Source organism: Rutidosis leptorrhynchoides, chromosome 1 (assembly GCF_046630445.1).
Source record: "Rutidosis leptorrhynchoides isolate AG116_Rl617_1_P2 chromosome 1, CSIRO_AGI_Rlap_v1, whole genome shotgun sequence".
In the NCBI taxonomy this organism is placed as follows: Eukaryota; Viridiplantae; Streptophyta; class Magnoliopsida; order Asterales; family Asteraceae; genus Rutidosis; species Rutidosis leptorrhynchoides.
In genome coordinates this window covers 189,635,032-189,658,238 of record NC_092333.1, presented here as the reverse complement: position 1 = coordinate 189,658,238, position 23,207 = coordinate 189,635,032, and the positions used below count along the sequence as shown (strand labels likewise).

Here is a 23,207-nt window from a genome sequence, read left to right as displayed (position 1 = left end):
AATCACTTGCATCGCACATTAGTTCAAACGGTAGATTCCAATTTGGTGTTATCATGATCGGCGCATTAGTGAGTTTCTCTTTAAGAATATTAAAAGATTTGATACACTCATCGGAAAAGATGAATGGAGCATCCTTTTCTAGGAGTTTATTCATAGGAGTGGCAATTTTAGAAAAATCTTTTATGAAACGTCGGTAAAAACCGGCATGCCCTAGAAAACTCCTAACTCCTCTAACATTGGTGGGATGTGGAAGTTTAGCAATTGCATCTACTTTAGCTCTATCCACTTCAATTCCTTCTTTTGAAATTTTATGACCAAGAACGATGCCTTCTTTAACCATGAAATGGCATTTCTCCCAATTAAGAACTAGATTTGATTGTTCGCATCTAATAAGCATTCGTTCAAGATTAGCTAGACATGATTCAAATGTGTCACCGAAGACTGAAAAGTCATCCATGAAAACTTCCATGCATTCTTCTATCATGTCGTGAAAAATCGCCATCATGCACCTTTGAAAGGTTGCAGGGGCGTTGCAAAGTCCAAATGGCATGCGTTTGTAAGCAAAAGTACCATAAGGGCACGTGAATGTGGTTTTCTCTTGGTCCTCGGGTGCTATTGGAATTTGAAAATATCCGGAAAATCCATCTAGGAAATAATAGTAACTATTTCTGGCTAATCTTTCCAACATTTGATCTATGAAAGGTAAGGGAAAGTGATCTTTTCTGGTGGCGTCATTTAATTTTCTATAATCAATACATACACGCCATCCTGTTACAGTCCTAGTAGGAATAAGCTCATTTTTCTCATTTGTAATGACAGTCATGCAACCCTTCTTAGGCACGCATTGAACTGGGCTTACCCATGGACTATCAGAGATTGGATAAATTAAACCTGCGTCTAGCAGTTTAATAATCTCTTTCTTAACTATATCTTGCATATTAGGATTTAGTATTGGTTGGCGTTGCACATACGTTTTATGACCTTCTTCCATAAGAATTTTATGTGTGCAATACGAAGGACTTATTCCTTTAATATCATGAATCTTCCATGCAATGGCTGGTTTATGAGCTTTCAACACAGAAATGAGTTGTGATTTCTCATTTTCAGTAAGAGAAGACGATATTATTACAGGTAATTCAGATTCACCATGTAAATAAGCGTATTCCAAATGGTTTGGAAGTGGTTTTAACTCTAATTTCGGTGGTTCTTCTATCGATGATTTATATCGATATCTGTCTTCTTCTTTTAGCATTTGAATTTCTTCTGTTGTTGGTTCATATCCATTAGCTATAAGTGTAGCTAACATTTTAGCTTCATCAATTGGTTCATTACCTTCTCCTAAAGAACATTCTCCTGTTCCTTGTAATTCTGGAAATTCTTCTAATAATTCTGCATGTGCATCTATAGTTTGAATATAATAACATGTATCATCTGCAGATTGTGGTTGTTGCATTGCTCTATCAACTGAAAAGGTAACACTCTCGTCCTCTATACTTAGGGTCAGTTTCTTACCGAACACGTCTATCATTGCTTTAGCCGTGTTTAAGAATGGTCTTCCTAATATGAGAGGAACTTGAGAATCTTCTTCCATGTCCAAAACAACAAAATCTACTGGAAATACTAAAGTACCAACTTTAACTAGCATGTTCTCCATTATCCCTCTAGGATATTTTATTGATCTATCGGCTAGTTGTATGCTTATTCTGGTTGGTTTCAATTCTTCAAGGTCTAGTTTAGCGTATAGTGAATATAGCATTAGATTTATACTAGTACCTAAGTCTGCCAATGCTTCTATTGAACTAAGACTACCCAGAAAACATGGAATTGTGAAACTTCCTGGATCAGATAGTTTTTCTGGTATCTTATTCAACAGCACTGCAGAACAATTAGCATTCATAGTAACAGCTGAGAGTTCTTCCATTTTCTTTCTATTTGAGATTAGATCTTTCAAGAATTTAGCATATCTAGGCATTCCTGAAATCACATCAATGAAAGGAAGATTTACATTTATCTGTTTAAACATATCCAAGAATTTGGATTGCTCGGCTTCAAGTTTCTCTTTCTTCATTTTACTCGGGTAAGGAAGTGGTGGTTGGTATGGTTTAACATAAGGTTTAGCCTTAACTGTGTTATCTTCATTAACCTTTTCAACTACCGATTCTTTTTCCTTATCTTGATCAGGTTGTGGTTCTTGTGGAGTAGGAATAGCTTCATCAGAAGTTACAGGTATTTCAGGTGGTTTAAGTGTTGTACCACTTCTTGTGGTAATGGCTTTAGCTGTTTCATTCCGGGGGTTAGCATTTGTATCACTAGGTAGACTTCCCGGTTTTCTTTCACCTATTAACCTTGCTAGGTTACTTACTTCGTGTTCCAGATTTTGAATAGAAGCTTGTTGATTTCTAAATGCTTGAGCATTTTGTTCATTAGTTTGTTTTTGAGATGTGAAAAACTGCGTTTGAGTTTCAACTAGCTTCGTCATCATATACTCTAAATTCGGCTTTTTATCATCGATTTGTTGTGGTGGTTTGTTTTGAAAATTAGGTCTTTGCTGATTGTAATTATTATTGGATACTTGTTGATTGCTAGGACCTTGTTGGTTGTTGTATGGAATATTTCGGTTATAATTCTGGTTTTGATTGTAAATCGGTCTTGGCGGTTGATAATTATTCTGATAATTATTTCCAGGCCTTTGGTTTATGTATGAAATATTCTCTCTTTGTTCCATTGTTAATTCAATACTTAGACAATCTTTTGTCAAATGTGGTCCTCCACACTGCTCACAACTAATTCGTATTGAGTGAATATATTTAGTCATCTTTTCCATTCGTCTCTCGACAGCATCTATCTTTGCGGAAATGGAATCTAAGTCATGGCTAGAATCGGCTCTAGCTGCTTTAGATGATCTAACGATATCTTTTTCTTGGTGCCACTCATGTGAGTGGGAAGCAGTGTTATCAATAATTTTGTAAGCATCAGTTTCGGTTTTCTTCATAATAGAACCACCAGCTGCTATATCTATGTCTTTCCTTGTAGTGATGTCGCATCCTTGATAGAATATTTGTACTATTTGACAGGTGTCTAAACCATGTTGCGGACATCCTCTTAATAACTTTCCATATCTAGTCCACGCCTCATATAGAGTTTCATTCGGCTTCTGTGTAAACGTAACAATTTCTGCTTGAAGTCTTACGGCTTTAGATGCAGGAAAGAATTGTTTAAGAAATTTTTCAACTAAAACGTCCCATGTATCAATCGCCCCTTCAGGTAACGATTCCAACCAATCTTTGGCTTCTCCCTTTAAAGTCCAAGGAAATAACATGAGATATATCTGTTCATCCTCAACTTCTCGGATTTTAAATAGTGTGCAGATCCTATTAAAGGTACGTAGATGTTCATTTGGATCTTCCTTCGGCGCACCACTAAATTGACATTGATTAGTCACCATATGTAGAATTTGTCCTTTGATTTCATAATCTGGCGCATTAATGTCTGGATGAGTAATTGCGTGACCTTGGCCAGTGCGTTTAGCTCTCATTCGGTCTTCCATACTTAAAGGTTCCAGATTCTCCATAATTGAATTTGTTGAATCGGAATCACTAGAGGATTCTGATTTAATGGTTCGTTCCTCAACAATCTCTGTTTGAATGATTGGTGGTTCCGTAGGAAAGTTTAGTGGTTCAGGATCTACGAATCGTTCCTGAATATTCTCCAGATTCTCAATTGTGAGGTCGGGTTCAAAAAATGGATTATCGGAAATTTGAACTGGAGTACTTGGTCGACTGGATGACGATTCTAAAGAAAAATCAACGGCAGTAATATTTGCTAAATGTCTTGATCTAGTCACAGGTGGTGAACGTACAAAAGGTGATGAACGTCTTGCTCGGTGCATTCACTGAATATCCTATTAGTTTTTAAAAGGAAAGAAAAGTTATAATAAGTTATCCAATCAATAGACTTTTCTGATTTTGCTCACGTTTCGAATAGCCAAAAGATGCAGCAGAGGGGCAGGATTCGTTTGTCTCAATATAATTGAGGACTGTTTGGCTCCAATAACCCGGTCCACGTACAAATCCAACTATTACTACGAACCAGAAAATTTTGATGTCTATTAATTTAACTACTTAAAATAAATTTTCGTAATTTTAAGAAATTTAGATAAGAAGTAGAATAAAAATCTATGTCCTAAAACTAGAATAGCGAGAAATAAGAAGGAAAAAGAGTTCGTCGAAAAAGGTCGAAAAAGAAAAATGGTTGAAAAATAAAAGGTGACGGAAAAATAAAAGAAACTTATAAAACTTAAAATACTTGACTAACCTAACCTTATTACTACAACTAACTTAAAATTATAATCGCAAATTGAGATTACTAATTGGAATGATAATTGATACATAGGTAAAAGTCGTCTAAAAATATTAAAGCTTACAGGAAAAACTAAATCACAAATGGAAATAACTTAAAAAGAAACTAAAACTTAAAAAGGCGTCGCAAAATTCTAAAGCACCTAAATCTTAGTCTAAAGAAAAAGAAACACTTAAGGAATTCTACGGCAAAGCCTAAAAATCTAGAAGTAAAAATAACTATGGCAAAAACTAAGTTTAAAACTAAATATGAGCTAAAAATACAAATATTACGCTAAAACAATTAAAAAGGGACAAAATATAAAAATATACAAAAAGTTATAAAAAGTACAAATTTTATAAAAATATTATTTTTATATTATTTATTTATTAAAACTATTAATTTTACAATTTAATTAAACTAATTAAGCAAAATATTAATAAAAACTAAAATAAATATTTAATTAAAACCTAATTAGGGTTTTATAATAATAATTATAATAATAATAATAATTCGTAATTAATGCCTGATTAGGGTTCTGTCGGCGTGTCAGGTTAGCTCCGCGAGTTGCGGTATTCCAAGAAGAAAACTCCGCGAGTCGCGGGGATCCAGAATTCAACTCAGGTACAGTTTTTTATTTGACGCGTTTTTTTTTTATATTTTCTGTTTTTATATTTTTCTGTTTTAAAATCTAAATATTTGTATATATAAAAAAAACTTATATTTAAAAACTAAAATAAAAATAGAATTACTTTATACTTTTATAAATAAAAATCGTAAAACTAGATTTATATATATATATATATATTTTTTCGGTTTTTTATATTTATAAAATATATTTATAAAATAAATTAAATAAAACTTATATTTTTACAAACTAAAGAAACTTTATAAAACTTAAATATTTATCAAACTCCTAAAAATATTTATATTTTTGTTTTTCTTTTTATATTTTTGAATATTTAAAACGTATTTTTATAAAGACGAATTTTAATAAAAGTAAACTAAATTTTTATTTTTTTTATATTTTATATTAGCGTTGCGCTTCCGGCTTTTAAGAGTTTCCCCGGCAGCGGCGCCAAAAATATACTTGATGTTTCGCGAGGTGTATATAAAATACTACTAAATTTTACAAGAAATACTATTAAATACGATACAATTTTACACAAGATATTTATTTATTTAGAGAATGGATATACTTAAACCTTGCTACAACACTTATAGGCAGTGTACCTAATCGTACAGTAGTGTAGTTTTTAGTAAGTCCGGTTCGTTCCACAGGGAAATCTTTAAACAAAGCTTAACGCTATATTAGTTTACTTTTATAAAAGTACAAATATATATATAAGTAATATTATTATTATAAAGGGGGGTTTTTACCGTTTAATGACCGGTTTGTCGATTTAAAATTTTAGTCGCAGTTAAAACCAAATGTAAAATAATAAATAAATGCAAGACTTAATTTAAAGCGTAAAGTAAATAACGATAATAAAATTGTGAATAATAAAAGTGCGATAAAATAAACTTGCGATAATTAAAAAGTACGATAATTAAAAGTGCAATTAAATACAATAAAAATAAAAATACGATAATTAGAAGTGCAATTAAATATAAAATAAAGGAAATTAAATATGAAATAAAAGAATTATGCTTATTTAAACTTCCGTAATCATGATGTTTGACGTGTTGATTTTAGTTTTATGCCCATGGGTTAATTGTCCTTTGTCCTGGATTATTTAATATGTCCATACGGATTTGTCCATAATAGTCCATCAGTCATAAATATAAAGAGCGAAAGCCCTCGTCAAATTATTCTTATTCCCGAAGTCAAATATTCCAACTAGTTGGGGATTCGAATTGTAACAAGGTTTTAATACTTTGTTTAATGAATACACCAGGTTATCGACTGCGTGTAAACCAAGGTTTTACTACTATGTTAACAATTACACCAATTACCCTTGAATGTAATTCACCCCTGTTTCAACAAGTCTATTAACTATTAATCCAGTTCCGTATCCGGTAAAATGAATAATTATTGGTATTTATAGATATCCCGCCCACCGTACCCAGTAAAGCGTATATGGTTATATATAAATACGTCGAATTATAAGTTTGTATATTAAATTAACAAGGTATTGTTTAATTAATATAAAACCCATTAATAACCCATAGTCTAATTTCCACAAGTGTCGTTCTTTTATCCAAACCCCAATTATGGTACAAAGCCCAATTACCCAATTTTAGTAATTAGCCCAACATCATGATTACTTCGGATTAAATAAGCATAATAATAACTTAGCTACGAGACATTAATGTAAAAAGGTTGAACATAACTTACAATGATTAAAAATAGCGTAGCTTTACACGGACAGAATTTCGACTTACACCCTTACAATATTTGCTAACATACCCTTATTATTAGGATTAAAATTAAAATTAAAATTAAAATATAAATTATAAATAAAAATATTACGATATAGATAGAGAGATGGATGATATATGTTATGAAAAATGATCAGAATTCGGTTGGCTTTATAGGGACTTTCAAAACTTGGGGCTCCGCGACTCGCGGCATTTTTTGCCTTCAAACTTCGCGAGTCGCGGAGTTTGCTTTTACAGCTCACACAAGTTTGGCTCTTTGTTTACCGACGGATTTAAATATTTATATAATATATAAATAATTATAAGAATTATTTAAATATTATATTATATTTATGTGCATAGTTGACTTGTAATTTTTAGTCCGTTGCGTCAAGCGTTGAGAGTTGACTCTGGTCCCGGTTCCGGATTTTCGAACGTCCTTGCGTATAATTTAATATCTTGTACTTTGCGTTTTGAATCTTGTACTCTTGTAATTTCGAGACGTTTCTTGTCAATAATTGGAACCTTTTTTATTGTCTTTTGTACTTTTGAGCTTTTTGGTCATTTGCGTCTTCAATTCGTTGAATCTGTCTTTTGTCTTCACCTTTTATTATTTAAACGAATATCACTTGTAAATAGAACAATTGCAACTAAAAGCTTGTCTTTCTTGAGGAATAATGCTATGAAATATATGTTCGTTTTTAGCTTTATCAATTGATATTATTCGGAAACATTTGAGAAAGGCTCAAGATAGACAAAAGTCGTATGCCGACAAACGTAGATGAACGATCGAATTTCAAGAAGGCGATATGGTGATGCTTAAGGTTTCGCCATGGAAGGGTATTATTCGATTTCGAAAACGGGGAAAGTTAGCTCCTCGGTTTATTGGTCCCTTTAAAGTTTTAGCTCGTGTTGGTGAAGTCGCGTATCATTTGGAATTACCCGAAGAGCTTGCGGGGATTCATAATACATTTCATGTTTCCCATCTCCGTAAGTGTCTTGCAGATGATTCATCATGGGTGCCGTTAGACGAAATTGAGCTAAACAATAAGTTAGAGTATATTGAGGAGCCGATTTCCATACTCGATGAGAAGGTCAAAAGGTTGAGGCATAAAGAGGTTAGGACTTTTAAAGTTCAATGGCGTCATAGTAAGGGTTCTGAGTTTACTTGGGAGCCCGAAGAATTCGTGTTGGTTTATCTTCCCTCTTGTCATGCGGCTTGGATCGCGAGGACGCGCTCCGAATAAGTGGGGGAGAGTTGTAAGACCCTAATCAGTTAGTACAGCAGTGTAAATATGTTACATAGAGTGTGGGTGATGTTGTGCAGTTAAACAGAAGTCACTGAGTGAGCTGAGCCTAGTGCGCGCCGCGCACACTAAAGGGAGCGCGCCACGCACCCCTTACTGTAGCCGGGTTCCAGCTTTTTAAATCAGATATTTTGATGGGCATTTTGGTAAATTCACTTATGGACGGGTTAAAGACAGATAGGTCAGTTTGGGGAGCACCATTACTCCATTATCAACAGCCTTATCACTTTAACTTTAAGGAGAGATTGTGATTTTTGAGAGAGAAAGCTTAAATCCAAGAGGAAGGAGCTTGTTTTGGGTTAAAATTCAAGCATTAAAGTCGTTCATCTTATCTCTAGCTTCGTTGTGGTGGTTGTGGTATGTTCTAATTTTATTTTCCTTACTTTGATTTAGTGTAAGGGTTAGGGTTTGAGTAAATGATGAACACAAAACCCATTATTGGTGATTTTGGGTGTTCTTGGGTAAAATTGAGTCTTGAATACTAATTGGTGACTAGTCTAGGGTTTCAAAGTATTAAATGATGTTTATGAACCCTAATTGGTGAGTTAATTGCTAACACACCTAGTTATTTAGTAAATGGGTGTTGGTTAGTTAGTGGATGACCCGAAATGGGTGTGTTGTCTTAAAATGGTTATTTGGGTAATAAATTGACCTAGTTTGGAAAGATGGGTATGAATTACCCTAATTATGTATTAGTTGGTGTTGTTGGACCTTAATCACTAGCTTTTAAGTGATTAGTGGTGGTCTTGACTTTAATTGGGCGGTTTTGGTATAAATGGGCGATTTAATACATTAAGTCATTAAATGCTCATGTGTAAGTGTTAGTATTGAGTCCACTTAGCTTGTGTGTTGATCAAGTACTTATTATATTAGGTACTTTGATTTGAAGCTTGTGGAGGTTGAAATCGTCATCTAATTGTTAAGGTGAGTGGAATAATTATATGCGTATGTATATAATGTATCTATTTGTTGTAGCGTGAAAGGTGTAGTGTCGAGGTGTTAAGACACCACGTTTCACGTGAAGGGTGTAGCATCGAGGTGTTAAGATGCCACTCGGGTGTAGCATCGAGGTGTTAAGATGCCACCTAGGAGTGTAGTGTCGAGGAGTTAAGACACCACTCCGTAAAATAATGAGTGTTGCATCGAGGTGTTAAGATGCCACTCGGGGTGATGTGCTGAGGTGTTAAGGTGCCACCCTAGGGGTTAGTGGTGCGAGGTGTTAAGTGCCCTAATGGATGTTATGAACACCGATGGCGTTTTCGCGAGCGCCGTTCCCTTGTACTATTGGTCGACCATGGTTACTTGTGTTGTAAGCATATTATATCATTTCGAGTTATATTATTATGCGGTTGTTGCTAGCTTGTGGTATTGGAGATTATAGCTTGTTAATGTGACGATAAGCTAATTGTGTTGCTAGCATGTTTGCGGTTTGTGTAAGTGTATGCAAGTAGGTATAATTATATATGTATTCGTATAATTATTGCATTCACTAAGCCTTGCTTACCCTCTCGTTGTTTACCATTTTATAGGTTCGGTTTTGGACAAGGGTAAGGGCATCGTATTGGACTAGAGATCCCGCTTGATACTAGGGGACGCTTTTGGCTTTAGTAGCTCTTGGAGTTTGACCTGTAGTTGGGTAGTTTAATCCCAAACGCCATGCTCATTGTGTAGTTTGGAACTTAAACTTTTTGGTGGTCGAAACTCTAAACTTGTATTAAACTTGTATTTTGGGTCGTGTGGGCCCCGCTTGTAAAACATCATTTTTATGTTTGATTCGTGTTAGTTTTACATATATAAGTTTGTTGTGAAAAGCGTTCGGTCTAAAAGTGTCGGGAAGTCGAAGATCTTTTCGCGAAAAATGGACATTTTGATCAGAACTGTCTCCGGCCTTGTGCGCGCCGCGCACAGGCAGTGGTGCGCGCCGCGCACCCTCCAGATCAGTTTTAAATTTTTTTTTATTCCGCGTTTTTGGTTGGTTAACGGGTAGGGTTGTTACACCGGGCCACATTATTAGAAATTGCCCGAACCAGGAGAACACGAATGGACAAGGCCGCGGAAGAGTTTTCAATATTAATGCGGCAGAGGCACAGGATGACCCGGAGCTTGTTACGGGTACGTTTCTTATTGACAATAAATCTGCTTACGTTTTATTTGATTCGGGTGTGTATAGAAGCTATATGAGTAGAGATTTTTGTGCTAAATTAAGTTGTCCATTGACGCCGTTGGATAGTAAATTTTTACTCGAATTAGCAAACGGTAAATTAATTTCAGCAGATAATATATGCCGGAATCGAGAAATTAAACTGGGTAGCGAAATATTTAAGATTGATTTGATACCAGTAGAGTTAGGGAGTTTTGATGTAATAGTTGGCATGGACTGGCTGAAAAAGGTGAAAGCAGAGATCGTATGTTATAAAAATGCAATTCGCATTGTACGAGAAGAAGGAGAACCCTTAATGGTGTACGGAGAAAAGGGCAACACGAAGCTACATCTTATTAGTAATTTGAAGGCACAAAAACTAATAAGAAAAGGTTGCTATGCTGTTCTAGCACACGTCGAGAAAGTATAAACTGAAGAAAAGAGCATCAATGATGTTCCCGTCGCAAAAGAATTTCCCGATGTATTTCCGAAAGAATTACCGGGATTACCCCCACATCGATCCGTTGAATTTCAAATAGTTCTTGTACCAGGAGCTGCACCAATAGCTCGTGCTCCTTACAGACTCGCACCCAGCGAGATGAAAGAACTGCAAAGCCAATTACAAGAACTTTTAGAGCGTGGTTTCATTTGACCAAGCACATCACCGTGGGGAGCTCCTGTTTTGTTTGTCAAGAAAAAAGATGGTACATTCAGGTTGTGTATCGACTACCGAGAGTTGAACAAACTTACCATCAAGAACCGCTACCCACTACCGAGAATCGACGACTTATTTGATCAACTACAAGGCTCATCTGTTTATTCAAAGATTGACTTACGTTCCGGGTATCATCAAATGCGGGTGAAAGAAGATGATATTTCAAAGACTGCTTTCAGAACACGTTACGGTCATTACGAGTTTATGGTCATGCCGTTTGGATTGACTAATGCACCAGCTGTGTTCATGGACCTTATGAACCGAGTGTGTGGACCATATCTTGACAAGTTTGTCATTTTTTTTATCGATGACATACTTATTTACTCAAAGAATGATCAAGAGCACGAAGAACATTTGAGAAAAGTGCTAGAAGTATTGAGGAAAGAAAAACTGTACGCTAAGTTTTCAAAGTGTGCATTTTGGTTGGAAGAAGTTCAATTCCTCGGTCACATAGTGAACAAAGAAGGTATCCAGGTGGACCCGACAAAGATCGAAACCGTTGAAAAGTGGGAAACCCCAAAAACTCCGAAGCATATACGTCAATTTTTAGGATTGGCTGGTTACTACAGAAGATTCATCCAAGATTTCTCCAAAATAGCAAAACCCTTGACTGCATTAACGCATAAAGGGAAGAAATTTGAATGGAAGGATGAACAAGAGAAGGCGTTTCAATTATTGAAGAAAAAGCTAACTACGGCACCTATATTGTCATTGCCTGAAGGGAATGATGATTTTGTGATTTATTGTGACGCATCAAAGCAAGGTCTCGGTTGTGTATTAATGCAACGGACGAAGGTGATTGCTTATGCGTCTAGACAATTGAAAATTCACGAGCAAAATTATACGACGCATGATTTGGAATTAGGCGCGGTTGTTTTTGTATTAAAGACTTGGAGGCACTACTTATATGGGGTCAAAAGTATTATATATACCGACCACAAAAGTCTTCAACACATATTTAATCAGAAACAACTGAATATGAGGCAGCGTAGGTGGATTGAATTGTTGAATGATTACGACTTTGAAATTCGTTACCACCCGGGGAAGGCAAATGTGGTAGCCGACGCCTTGAGCAAGAAGGACAGAGAACCCATTCGAGTAAAATCTATGAATATAATGATTCACAATAACCTTACTACTCAAATAAAGGAGGCGCAACAAGGAGTTTAAAAGAGGGAAATTTAAAGGATGAAATACCCAAAGGATCAGAGAAGCATCTTAATATTCGGGAAGATGGAACCCGGTATAGGGCTGAAAGGATTTGGGTACCAAAATTTGGAGATATGAGAGAAATGGTACTTAGAGAAGCTCATAAAACTAGATACTCAATACATCCTGGAAAGGGGAAGATGTACAAGGATCTTAAGAAATATTTTTGGTGGCCAGGTATGAAAGCTGATATTGCTAAATATGTAGGAGAATGTTTGACGTGTTCTAAGGTCAAAGCTGAATATCAGAAACCATCAGGTCTACTACAACAACCTGAAATCCCGGAATGGAAATGGGAAAACATTACCATGGATTTCATTACTAAATTGCCAAGGACTGCAAGTGGTTATGATACTATATGGGTAATAGTTGATCATCTCACCAATTCAGCACACTTCCTGCCAATAAGAGTAGATGACAAGATGGAGAAGTTAGCACGACTGTATTTGAAGGAAGTCGTCTCCAGACATGGAATACCAATCTCTATTATCTCTGATAGGGATGGCAGATTTATTTCAAGATTCTGGCAGACATTACAGCAAGCATTGGGAACTCGTCTAGACATGAGTACTGCCTATCATCCACAAACTGATGGGCAGAGCGAAAGGACGATACAAACGCTTGAAGACATGCTACGAGCTTGTGTTATTGATTTCGGAAACAGTTGGGATCGACATCTACCGTTAGCATAATTTTCCTACAACAACAGCTACCATTCAAGCATTGAGATGGCGTCGTTTGAAGCACTTTATGGTAGAAAGTGCAGGTCTCCAATTTGTTGGAGTGAAGTGGGGGATAGACAGATTACGGGTCCGGAGATAATACAAGAAACTACTGAGAAGATCATCCAAATTCAACAACGGTTGAAAACCGCCCAAAGTCGACAAAAGAGCTACGCCGACATTAAAAGAAAAGATATAGAATTTGAAATTGGAGAGATGGTCATGCTTAAGGTTGCACCTTGGAAAGGTGTTGTTCGATTTGGTAAACGAGGGAAATTAAATCCAAGGTATATTGGACCATTCAAGATTATTGATCGTGTCGGACCAGTAGCTTACCGACTTGAGTTACCTCAACAACTCGTGGCTGTACATAACACTTTCCACGTCTCGAATTTGAAGAAATGTTTTGCTAAAGAAGATCTCACTATTCAGTTGGACGAAATCCAAATCAATGAAAAACTTCAATTCATTGAAGAACCCGTTGAAATAATGGATCGTGAGGTTAAGAGACTTAAACAAAACAAGATACCGATTGTTAAGGTTCGATGGAATGCTCGTAGAGGACCCGAGTTCACCTGGGAACGAGAAGATCAGATGAAGAAGAAGTACCCGCACTTATTTCCAGAAGATGAGCCAACACCTCCAATCGCTTAAAATTTCGGGACGAAATTTATTAAACGGGTAGGTACTGTAGTGACCCGAACTTTTCCGAACCTTTCTATGATTATATGTTTAATGAAAACTATATTTACATGATTAAATATTTCCAACATGTTAAGAAATCAAACTTGTTAAGACTTGGTTAATTGAAACGGAAATTTTGTAAACGTCTGATTACCCAGTTTGACCAATGATTCACGAATGCTATAAGTTGTATATGACATGATGATACATAAATGAATAAATATATATGTTTAACATGATATAATGATCATCAAGTATCTCATTAAAATTAGTAACAATAAGTTATATACTTAAAAAGGAGACTATTGACGTATGAAACTCGAAACGATACATATAACGATTATCGTTATAACCACGTCTTACTAAATATATATGAAGCATATTAATACATTGTTATATTATATATAACATTATAATATGATAATTAAATATATCATTAAGTGTATTAACAATGAACTACATAAGTAAAAACAAGACTACTAACTTAAGGATTTCGAAACGAGACATATATGTAACGATTATCGTTGTAACGACATTTAAATGTATATATCATATTAAGATATATTAATATATCATAATATCATGATAATATAATAATTTAAAATCTCATTTGATATTATAAACATTGGGTTAACAACATTTAACAAGATCGTTAACCTAAAGGTTTCAAAACAACACTTACATGTAACGACTAACGATGACTTAACGACTCAGTTAAAATGTATATACATGTTGTGTCTTAATATGTATTCATACACTTTTGAAAGACTTCAAGACACTTATCAAAATACTTCTACTTAACAAAAATACTTACAATTACATCCTCGTTCAGTTTCATCAACAATTCTACTCGTATGCACCCGTATTCGTACTCGTACAATACACAGCTTTTAGATGTATGTACTATTGGTATATACACTCCAATGATCAGCTCTTATCAGCCCATGTGAGTCACCTAACACATGTGGGAACCATCATTTGGCAACTAGCATGAAAACAAAATTACATATCCTTTATATCTAATCCATACACCAACGACCAAAAACACCTAAAAACACTTTCATTCTTCAATTTTCTTCATCTAATTGATCTCTCTTAAGTTCTATCTTCAAGTTCTAAGTGTTCTTCATAAATTCCAAAAGTTCTAGTTTCATAAAATCAAGAATACTTTCAAGTTTGCTAGCTCACTTCCAATCTTGTAAGGTGATCATCCAACCTCAAGAAAACTTTGTTTCTTACAGTAGGTTATCATTATAATACAAGGTAATAATCATATTCAAACTTTGGTTTAATTTCTATAACTATAACAATCTTATTTCAAGTGATGATCTTACTTGAACTTGTTTTCGTGTCATGATTCTGCTTCAAGAACTTCGAGCCATCCAAGGATCCGTTGAAGCTAGATCTATTTTTATCTTTTCTAGTAGGTTTATCCAAGGAACTTAAGGTAGTAATGATGTTCATAACATCATTCGATTCATACATATAAAGCTATCTTATTCGAAGGTTTAAACTTGTAATCACTAGAACATAGTTTAGGTAATTCTAAACTTGTTCGCAAATAAAAGTTAATCCTTCTAACTTGACTTGTAAAATCAACTAAACACATGTTCTATATCTATATGATATGCTAAATTAATGATTTAAAACCTGGAAACACGAAAAACACCGTAAAACCGGATTTACGCCATCGTAGTAACACCGCGGGCTGTTTTGGGTTAGTTAATTAAAAACTATGATAAACTTTGATTTAAAAGTTATTATTCTGGGAAAATGATTTTTATTATGAACATGAAACTATATCTAAAAATTATGGTTAAACTCAAAGTGGAAGTATGTTTTCTAAAATGGTCATCTACACGTCGTTCTTTCGACTGAAATGACTACCTTTACAAAAACGACTTGTAACTTATTTTTCTGACTATAAACATATACTTTTTATGTTTAGATTCATAAAATAGAGTTCAATATGAAACCATAGCAATTTGATTCACTCAAAACGGATTTAAAATGAAGAAGTTATGGGTAAAATAAGATTGGATAATTTTTCTCATTTTAGCTACGTGAAAATTGGTAACAAATCTATTCCAACCATAACTTAATCAACTTGTATTGTATATTATGTAATCTTGAGATACCATAGACACTTATACAATGTTTCGACCTATCATGTCGACACATCTATATATATTTCGGAACAACCATAGACACTCTATATGTGAATGTTGGAGTTAGCTATACAGGGTTGAGGTTGATTCCAAAATATATATAGTTTGAGTTGTGATCAATACTGAGATACGTATACACTGGGTCGTGGATTGATTCAAGATAATATTTATCGATTTATTTCTGTACATCTAACTGTGGACAACTAGTTGTAGGTTACTAACGAGGACAGTTGACTTAATAAACTTAAAACATCAAAATATATTAAAAGTGTTGTAAATATATTTTGAACATACTTTGATATATATGTATATATTGTTATAGGTTCTTGAATCAACCAGTGGCCAAGTCTTACTTCCCGACGAAGTAAAAATCTGTGAAAGTGAGTTATAGTCCCACTTTTAAAATCTAATATTTTTGGGATGAGAATACATGCAGGTTTTATAAATGATTTACAAAATAGACACAAGTACGTGAAACTACATTCTATGGTTGAATTATCGAAATTGAATATGCCCCTTTTTATTAAGTCTGGTAATCTAAGAATTAGGGAACAGACACCCTAATTGACGCGAATCCTAAAGATAGATCTATTGGGCCTAACAAACCCCATCCAAAGTACCAGATGCTTTAGTACTTCGAAATTTATATCATATCCGAAGGGTGTCCCGGAATGATGGGGATATTCTTATATATGCATCTTGTTAATGTCGGTTACCAGGTATTCACCATATGAATAATTTTTATCTCTATGTATGGGATGTGTATTGAAATATGAAATCTTGTGGTCTATTGTTACCATTTGATATATATAGGTTAAACCTATAATTCACCAACATTTTTGTTGACGTTTAAAGCATGTTTATTCTCAGGTGAATACTAAGAGCTTCCGCTGTTGCATACTAAAATAAGGACAAGATTTGGAGTCCATATTTGTATGACATTGTGTAAAAACTGCATTCAAGAAACTGATTTCGATGTAACATATTTGTATTGTAAATCATTATGTAATGGTCGTGTGTAAACAGGATATTTTAGATTATCATTATTTGATAATCTACGTAAAGCTTTTTAAACCTTTATTTGTGAAATAAAGGTTATGGTTTGTTTTAAAAATGAATGCAGTCTTTGAAAAATGTCTCATATAGAGGTCAAAACCTCGCAACGAAATCAATTAATATGGAACGTTTTTAATCAATAAGAATGGGACATTTCATATGGTGCCACCGCTGGCTTTACATACTCGGGTGGTGGTGGTGGTGTTGTAACTTCTTCATTGTTACTCACATCGAAAACCTTCCCATCTTCTGATGATGGTTTTTCAGAATTCGTTGATACCATATTAACATTCTCATTCCGAGGATTTGCTTCAGTATCACTCGGTAGCTTTCCTTGTTCCCTCTTACTCATCAAGCTAGCAAGAGTACCTACGTGTTTTTCTAGATTCAAAATGGAAGCTTGTTGAGTTCTTAATGACTGATCAAACCTCTCATTTGTTTGGGTTTGAGATGTAATAAATTATGTTTGAGATTCAACTAGCTTTTTACCACTTCTTCTAGATTTGACTTTTTCTCTTCGGTTTGTTATGGTGGTTTATACAAGCCAGGTCTTTGTTGATTGAAAGTGTTGTTTTGAGTTGGTTGGTTATTCGGACCTTGTTGGTTATACGAGTTATTGTTGGGTCCATTTGAATTGTAAAGAATGTTTTGATTTCGATTGAAGTTTGCCTTGGCGGTTGATAATTATTTGGATAATTATTTCCCGGCTTTTGGTTCATGTAGGAAACATTCTCTCGTTGTTCCATCGTTTGCTCAATGTAACAATCTCTCGTTGTTCCATCATTCAATCTTCCATACTTAGAGGTTCCGTTATTTCCATATTTGAAATTGTTGAATCCGAATTACTAGAAGATTCTGATTTAACGGTTTGTGGTTCAGGAGGAATGATTAGTGGTTCCGGATCTTGGAATTGTCCTTGAATATCCTCCGGGTTCTCAATTGTGAGGTCGGGTTCAAAAAATGGATTATCGAAAATTTGAATCGGAGTACTTGGTCGACTTGATGATAATTCTAAAGAAAAATCAACAGCGGCAATATTAGCTAGATATCTTGATCGAGTATTAGGTGGTGAACGTATGAAAGGTGGTGAACGTTTTGCTCGGTGCATTCACTGAATATCCTATTAGTTATAAAAATAAAAATTATATAAGTTATTAAATTAATAGACTTTTCTGCTTTTGCCCACGTTTCGAATAGCCAAAAGATGCAGCAGGGAGCCAGGATCCTTTAAGTCGGAAAACCACAACTCAGCCACTAACAAATTCAACTATTACTACGAAGCAGAAAATTTTGGATGTCTATCAATTTAACCGCTTAAAATAATTTTTTAGTCGAAATTTAAAGAAAATAAAGAAAATTCTATGTCCTAAAAACTAGAGCGTAGAAATGAGAAAGAAAACACGCGTCGAAAAATAAGAAAGTAAAGCGTCGAAACTTAAAAGTCTAAAAACTAAAAATTAAAACTTGCGTCTAAAGGTATTAAAGCTTAAAATGAATTCTATACGGAAAACGGCAACAACTTAAAAGACACTAAAATTTATTAAAACTAAAGCGATATGCGACGTCGTAAAATTCTAAAGCGTCTAAATCTTAATCTAAAGAAAAAGCACTTTAGGAATTTTACGGCAAAGCCTAAAAATCTAGATATATAAAATAACTACGGCAAAAACTAACTTAAAACTAATTACGAATGAAAAATATACAAATTACGATTAAACGATAAAAATACAAATTATAACTAAAATGATAAAAATACAAATTTTATAAAAATATTATTTTTATATTATATTTTATAAAAGTACTAATTTTATAATTAATAAAACTAATTAAAACTTAAAATACAAAATTAATTAAAACTTAAAACTAATTATTATTAAATTAAACCCTAATTATAATTAATTAATAATAATAATAATTAAAACCGTAACCCTAATTGTGTCGTACAAGGTTTCAGAACTGTCAGACTACTCCATGCGTTCGCATGGGATTAAAGTACTGCAGCCATGCGATCGCATGGTGTGCAGGTTCAATTTATATGCAGGTTCAAAAATTGCAGCTTCAGTTTTCTGTTTTTTTTATGTATTTAATTTATAATTTTTACAAAATTAAAATATAAGTAATATTTAGAATTATATTTTTTAAGAACTTAATAAAAATACTTTTATACTTTATATAAAATATATTTTTTTATTTGAACACTTAAATAGATATATATATATATATATATATATATATATATATATATATATATATATATATATATATATATATATATGTATATATATATATATATATGTATATATATATATATGTATATATATATATGTATATATATATATATGTATGTATATATATATATATATATATATATATATATATATATATATATATATATATATATATATATATATATATATATATATATATATATATTATATTTTTGTTTTTAATATTTAAAATTTATAAACATATATTTTTACAAAAATAGTTTAAAACTTAATAAAAATCTTTTTTTTTTAGAATATAGCGTTTCGCTTTCGCTTCCCCAGCAGCGGCGCCAAAAATACTTGATGTGTGCGAGGCGTAGTACGAAATACTATTATTTTTATTATGAAATACGATACAATTTACACAAGTTTTATTTATTTATATAGATGGGATATACTTAAACCTTGCTACAACACTTATAGGCAGTGTACCTAATCATAGAGTAGTATTGTTTTTAGTAAGTCCGGTTCATTCCACAGGGAGCTAGCTGAGTTTAACGCTATATTTTTAACAACTATATTTATATAAAATATATATAATTATATATCGTAATAATAATATATAAAAGGGGGTTTTTACCGTTTAATGACCGATTTGTCGATTTTAAATAAACGCTAAAGATAAATGATGATAATATAAATGATAGAATTTAAATTGCGATAATGTAAATTGCAGTAATTAAAATGACAGTAAATAAAGGTACGATGAAATATGAAATAAAAGTATTATGCTTATTTAAACTTTCGTAATCATGATGTTTGACGTTTTGATTTTAATTTATTACTCTGGGTTAATTGTCCTTTGTCCTGGCTTATTTGATACCTATCTGGGTTTTGCCCATAATAGTCCATCGGTCATAATTATAATATGCTCGTCAAATTAACCTTATTCCCGGAGTTAAATATTCCAACTAATTAGGGATTCGAACTGTAACAAGGTTTTAATACTTTGTTAATAATTACACCAGGTTATCGACGGCGTGTAATCCAAGGTTTTAATACTTTGTTAACAATTACACCAATTATCCTTGTATGTAATCCACCCCTGTTTTAATTAGTCCATGATACATTAATTTATTCACTTGGCCATAATGAATAATCAATTACCCAATCCAATTGATTAATTAAATGATCGTAAAAGATGTCATCTAAACGTCACTAAATAGGACATGCATAATCATTTAATAATTATTAGATTAACTAATTTTAAGATAGGTTCGACAGATTCCAATGAATTGTCATTCAATTAGACAATACCCCCCATCTATTAATAGTCCATAGTCCAATGTCCACAAGTTTCGGTCTTTTATCCAAACCTTAATTATGGTACAAAATCCAATAACCCCATCTTAATATTTAGTCTAACATCACGATTACTTCGGCTCAAATAAGCATAATAATAACTTAGTTACGATACATTAATTTAAAAAGGAAGAACATAGCTTACAGTGATTATTTATCGCGTAGCGTTACACGGACAGAGTTCTGACTTTAAAACCCGTAAAATATTTCTTACAATAACCCAATTATTATTAATCTTAACTTAAACTTAATATTATAAATAATAAATATAACTATAGTTTACAGAAATAAAGAAAGAAGAGTGTGAAGAGGTGCATCATTCGAGCAGAATTCTCTGGCTTTTATAGATGTGAACTGATCCTGAGGGCCATGCGATCGCATGGCTTCTCAGTGTTATTCCCATGCGATCGTAGAGCCAGGCTGGCATGCTCCCATCAGTTTGTTTTCTAGTTTTCTGACGTTTTATTTAATAATATATATAATTTTATATAATTGTATATATATTATATTATATTCATGTGCATAGTAGACTTGTAATTTTAGGTTCGTTGACCTGCGCGTTGATGCTTGATTTATGTCTCGGTTCCGGATTTCGAGCGTCCTTTCGTACGCTGAGAAATCTTGTACTTTGCGTCCCGCGACTTGTACTCTTGTCTTTTTTAGACATTTCTCATCAATAAATTGAACCACTTGGATTGTATATTGTACATTTGAGCTTTTTGGTCATTTGTGTCTTCAAATCGTCATTTTCTTTATTTGTCTTCGCACTTATTTATTTAAACGATTATTACTTGAAAATAGAACACTTGCAACTAAAAGCTTTATATATTGGAAGGATATTGAGCCTAAATATGTGTTCATTTAGAGCACTATCAGAAATCCCTTTAGAGATTGGTGTCAAGAGCTGAATATAAAACAAACATTCACGTTAGTAGCGCACCCTCAGGCCAATGGCCAGTGCGAAGTCACAAATCGTGATATGTGTTAGGCATTAAGGCAAGACTTGGCTTATGTCGCAAAGGGTGGATGGATGAACTGCCCAATGTGCTTTGGGCACACCGCACAACACCAAAGGGATTAAACAAGAAGACACCTTTTAGTCTGGTATACGGTTCGGAGTCAGTTATACCTGCGGAAATTAATGTGCCAATGAGGAGCGTAGCCTCATTTGATGAAAGTAGCAATAGCGAAGAATTGCGTGAAAATCTCAACTTTGTTGAAGAGCGCAGAGAAATGACGACTGTTAAAGAAGCAATCAACAAGCAAAAAATTGCAAGCTACTATAATAAAAGTGTGCAACCATTATCCTTCCAGTTGGATGATTTGGTTTGGAGAAAGAATGAAGCAAGTAGAGCGGAGGATACTGGAAAGTTAGGCCCAAAGAGGGAAGGGCCATATAAAGTTATTGGAATACGCGATACAGGGGCGTATCGACTTGCTGAATTAAATGAAAAACCAATAAAATGCACCTGACATGCGCAAACACTGAAGAGGTGCTACATGTAAAAAAGCAATAGAAGGAATGATCACCCTATCTATTTGTTTCATGTTTTTATTCTTCCATTGTAATAAAACAACTCTATGAGTTGATCATAAATTTTAAATAAATTGAGTCAGTCAATTTTAGCCAATAACATTTGTATCTTAAATATACTTGTTGATTGCAAGCCCCAGCTGCACAGAGTTACACTCCAGATCTCAAGTGGCATAGTTTAGTTTGGTTACTAAAACTATATATAATGCTTACAGTAGTAGAACATTGGTTTGTTTCATACGCTTGAACGCCGCGTAGGGAAGAGACCTACAAAGTCATGACTATAAACGCACAAGTATTAGATTACTTGTTTAAAATACACGTACATTGGTTTTGGCCGGAAGACTCTTGAGTAAAGGCATTGGTTTGCATATAGTACGGATAGTGACATTGGATTATCCATGCGTAAATACTTATAATTTTTTTTTTATAAAAGTCAAGAGTATAAATTATAAGCATTGGTTTGCTTTTTTGCGGACATCATTGGTTTGTTGTCGTAGGAATAAAAAGATTATGAGTACATAGAGGGGTCACTACCGTCATGCAACATAGCATTGTATTCTCAGTTATGGTGTAAATAAAAACACGAGTCATCACAACCGCCTTGATTGATTCATAAATAAAACACACATAACAAGTAACAGAACATAAATATTCAAAATTTCATTAAGTAATGATTACATGTGTTCAAAATAATTGCGTAATATAAAAGATAGGTCTAACACTTATAACTACGCGCGACCTTACAAAATAAGCGGTTGATGCCCGAATAAAAACTATGACACTACCCAAAGAGTAAAAGTTTACCCTCAACTACAGCAAGTAGGTAAACAAAACTTCTACGGCTACATTACGCTAAGGGTGGCTTGGCTGGTACGGTGCCTTACACTAAGCAGAATGTGCAATCCTCGCCCGCAACGATCAGACGCATATTCCGCTTTACATAAAATAAAAATATATACGTAATAGTAGGGATGCGAAACCCTCAATTTACGGGGCCTATCCCTCACTCCAACAAAAATATGACAAGGGAGTAGAGAAACACTGTCCCTCCAGCCCAAGCCGCACGAAAAGTTCAATTGAACTTGTCATTTACAATATCTTGGGACGTGTAGTCCCTGTTGTTCACCATTTCCTCTAAACGAGGAATAGGGATTCTTGCTAAAGCCGCACAGGCTAACTCGCGTCTCTCTTGCGCATCACCAACCAACAGTTTTGATATTTCTTGAGGAATTACCTTTCGGCACATGCAGGTTATGTCAAACAATATCCCAGAAAATTGCACGCTCACTTGCGCGCTCTGCTAACTTCGCCTTTCCAAAACACTTTCCAACCACCTTAGAGTCCATTGCATGTTGAACAATCTTTGGTATTTATGGCGGAGTATGTGGTACTCAGATTCAA

General features: G+C 33.9%; 1 protein-coding gene across 1 annotated transcript; it reads left to right on the top strand.

Annotated features, from left to right (window-relative positions):
• The first annotated feature begins 21,295 nt into the window (after nucleotides 1–21,295).
• On the top strand, nucleotides 21,296–21,742 carry LOC139893187 (uncharacterized). Its single transcript, XM_071876337.1, has one exon. It carries the CDS (start codon nucleotides 21,296–21,298, stop codon nucleotides 21,740–21,742), a length of 447 nt encoding a protein of 148 aa, XP_071732438.1.
• The last annotated feature ends 1,465 nt before the right edge of the window (nucleotides 21,743–23,207 follow it).

Coding starts and splice junctions, on each gene's coding strand:
- LOC139893187 (XM_071876337.1), top strand. CDS start 21,296: ATGGATGAACTGCCCAATGTGCTTTGGGCACACCGCACAACACCAAAG.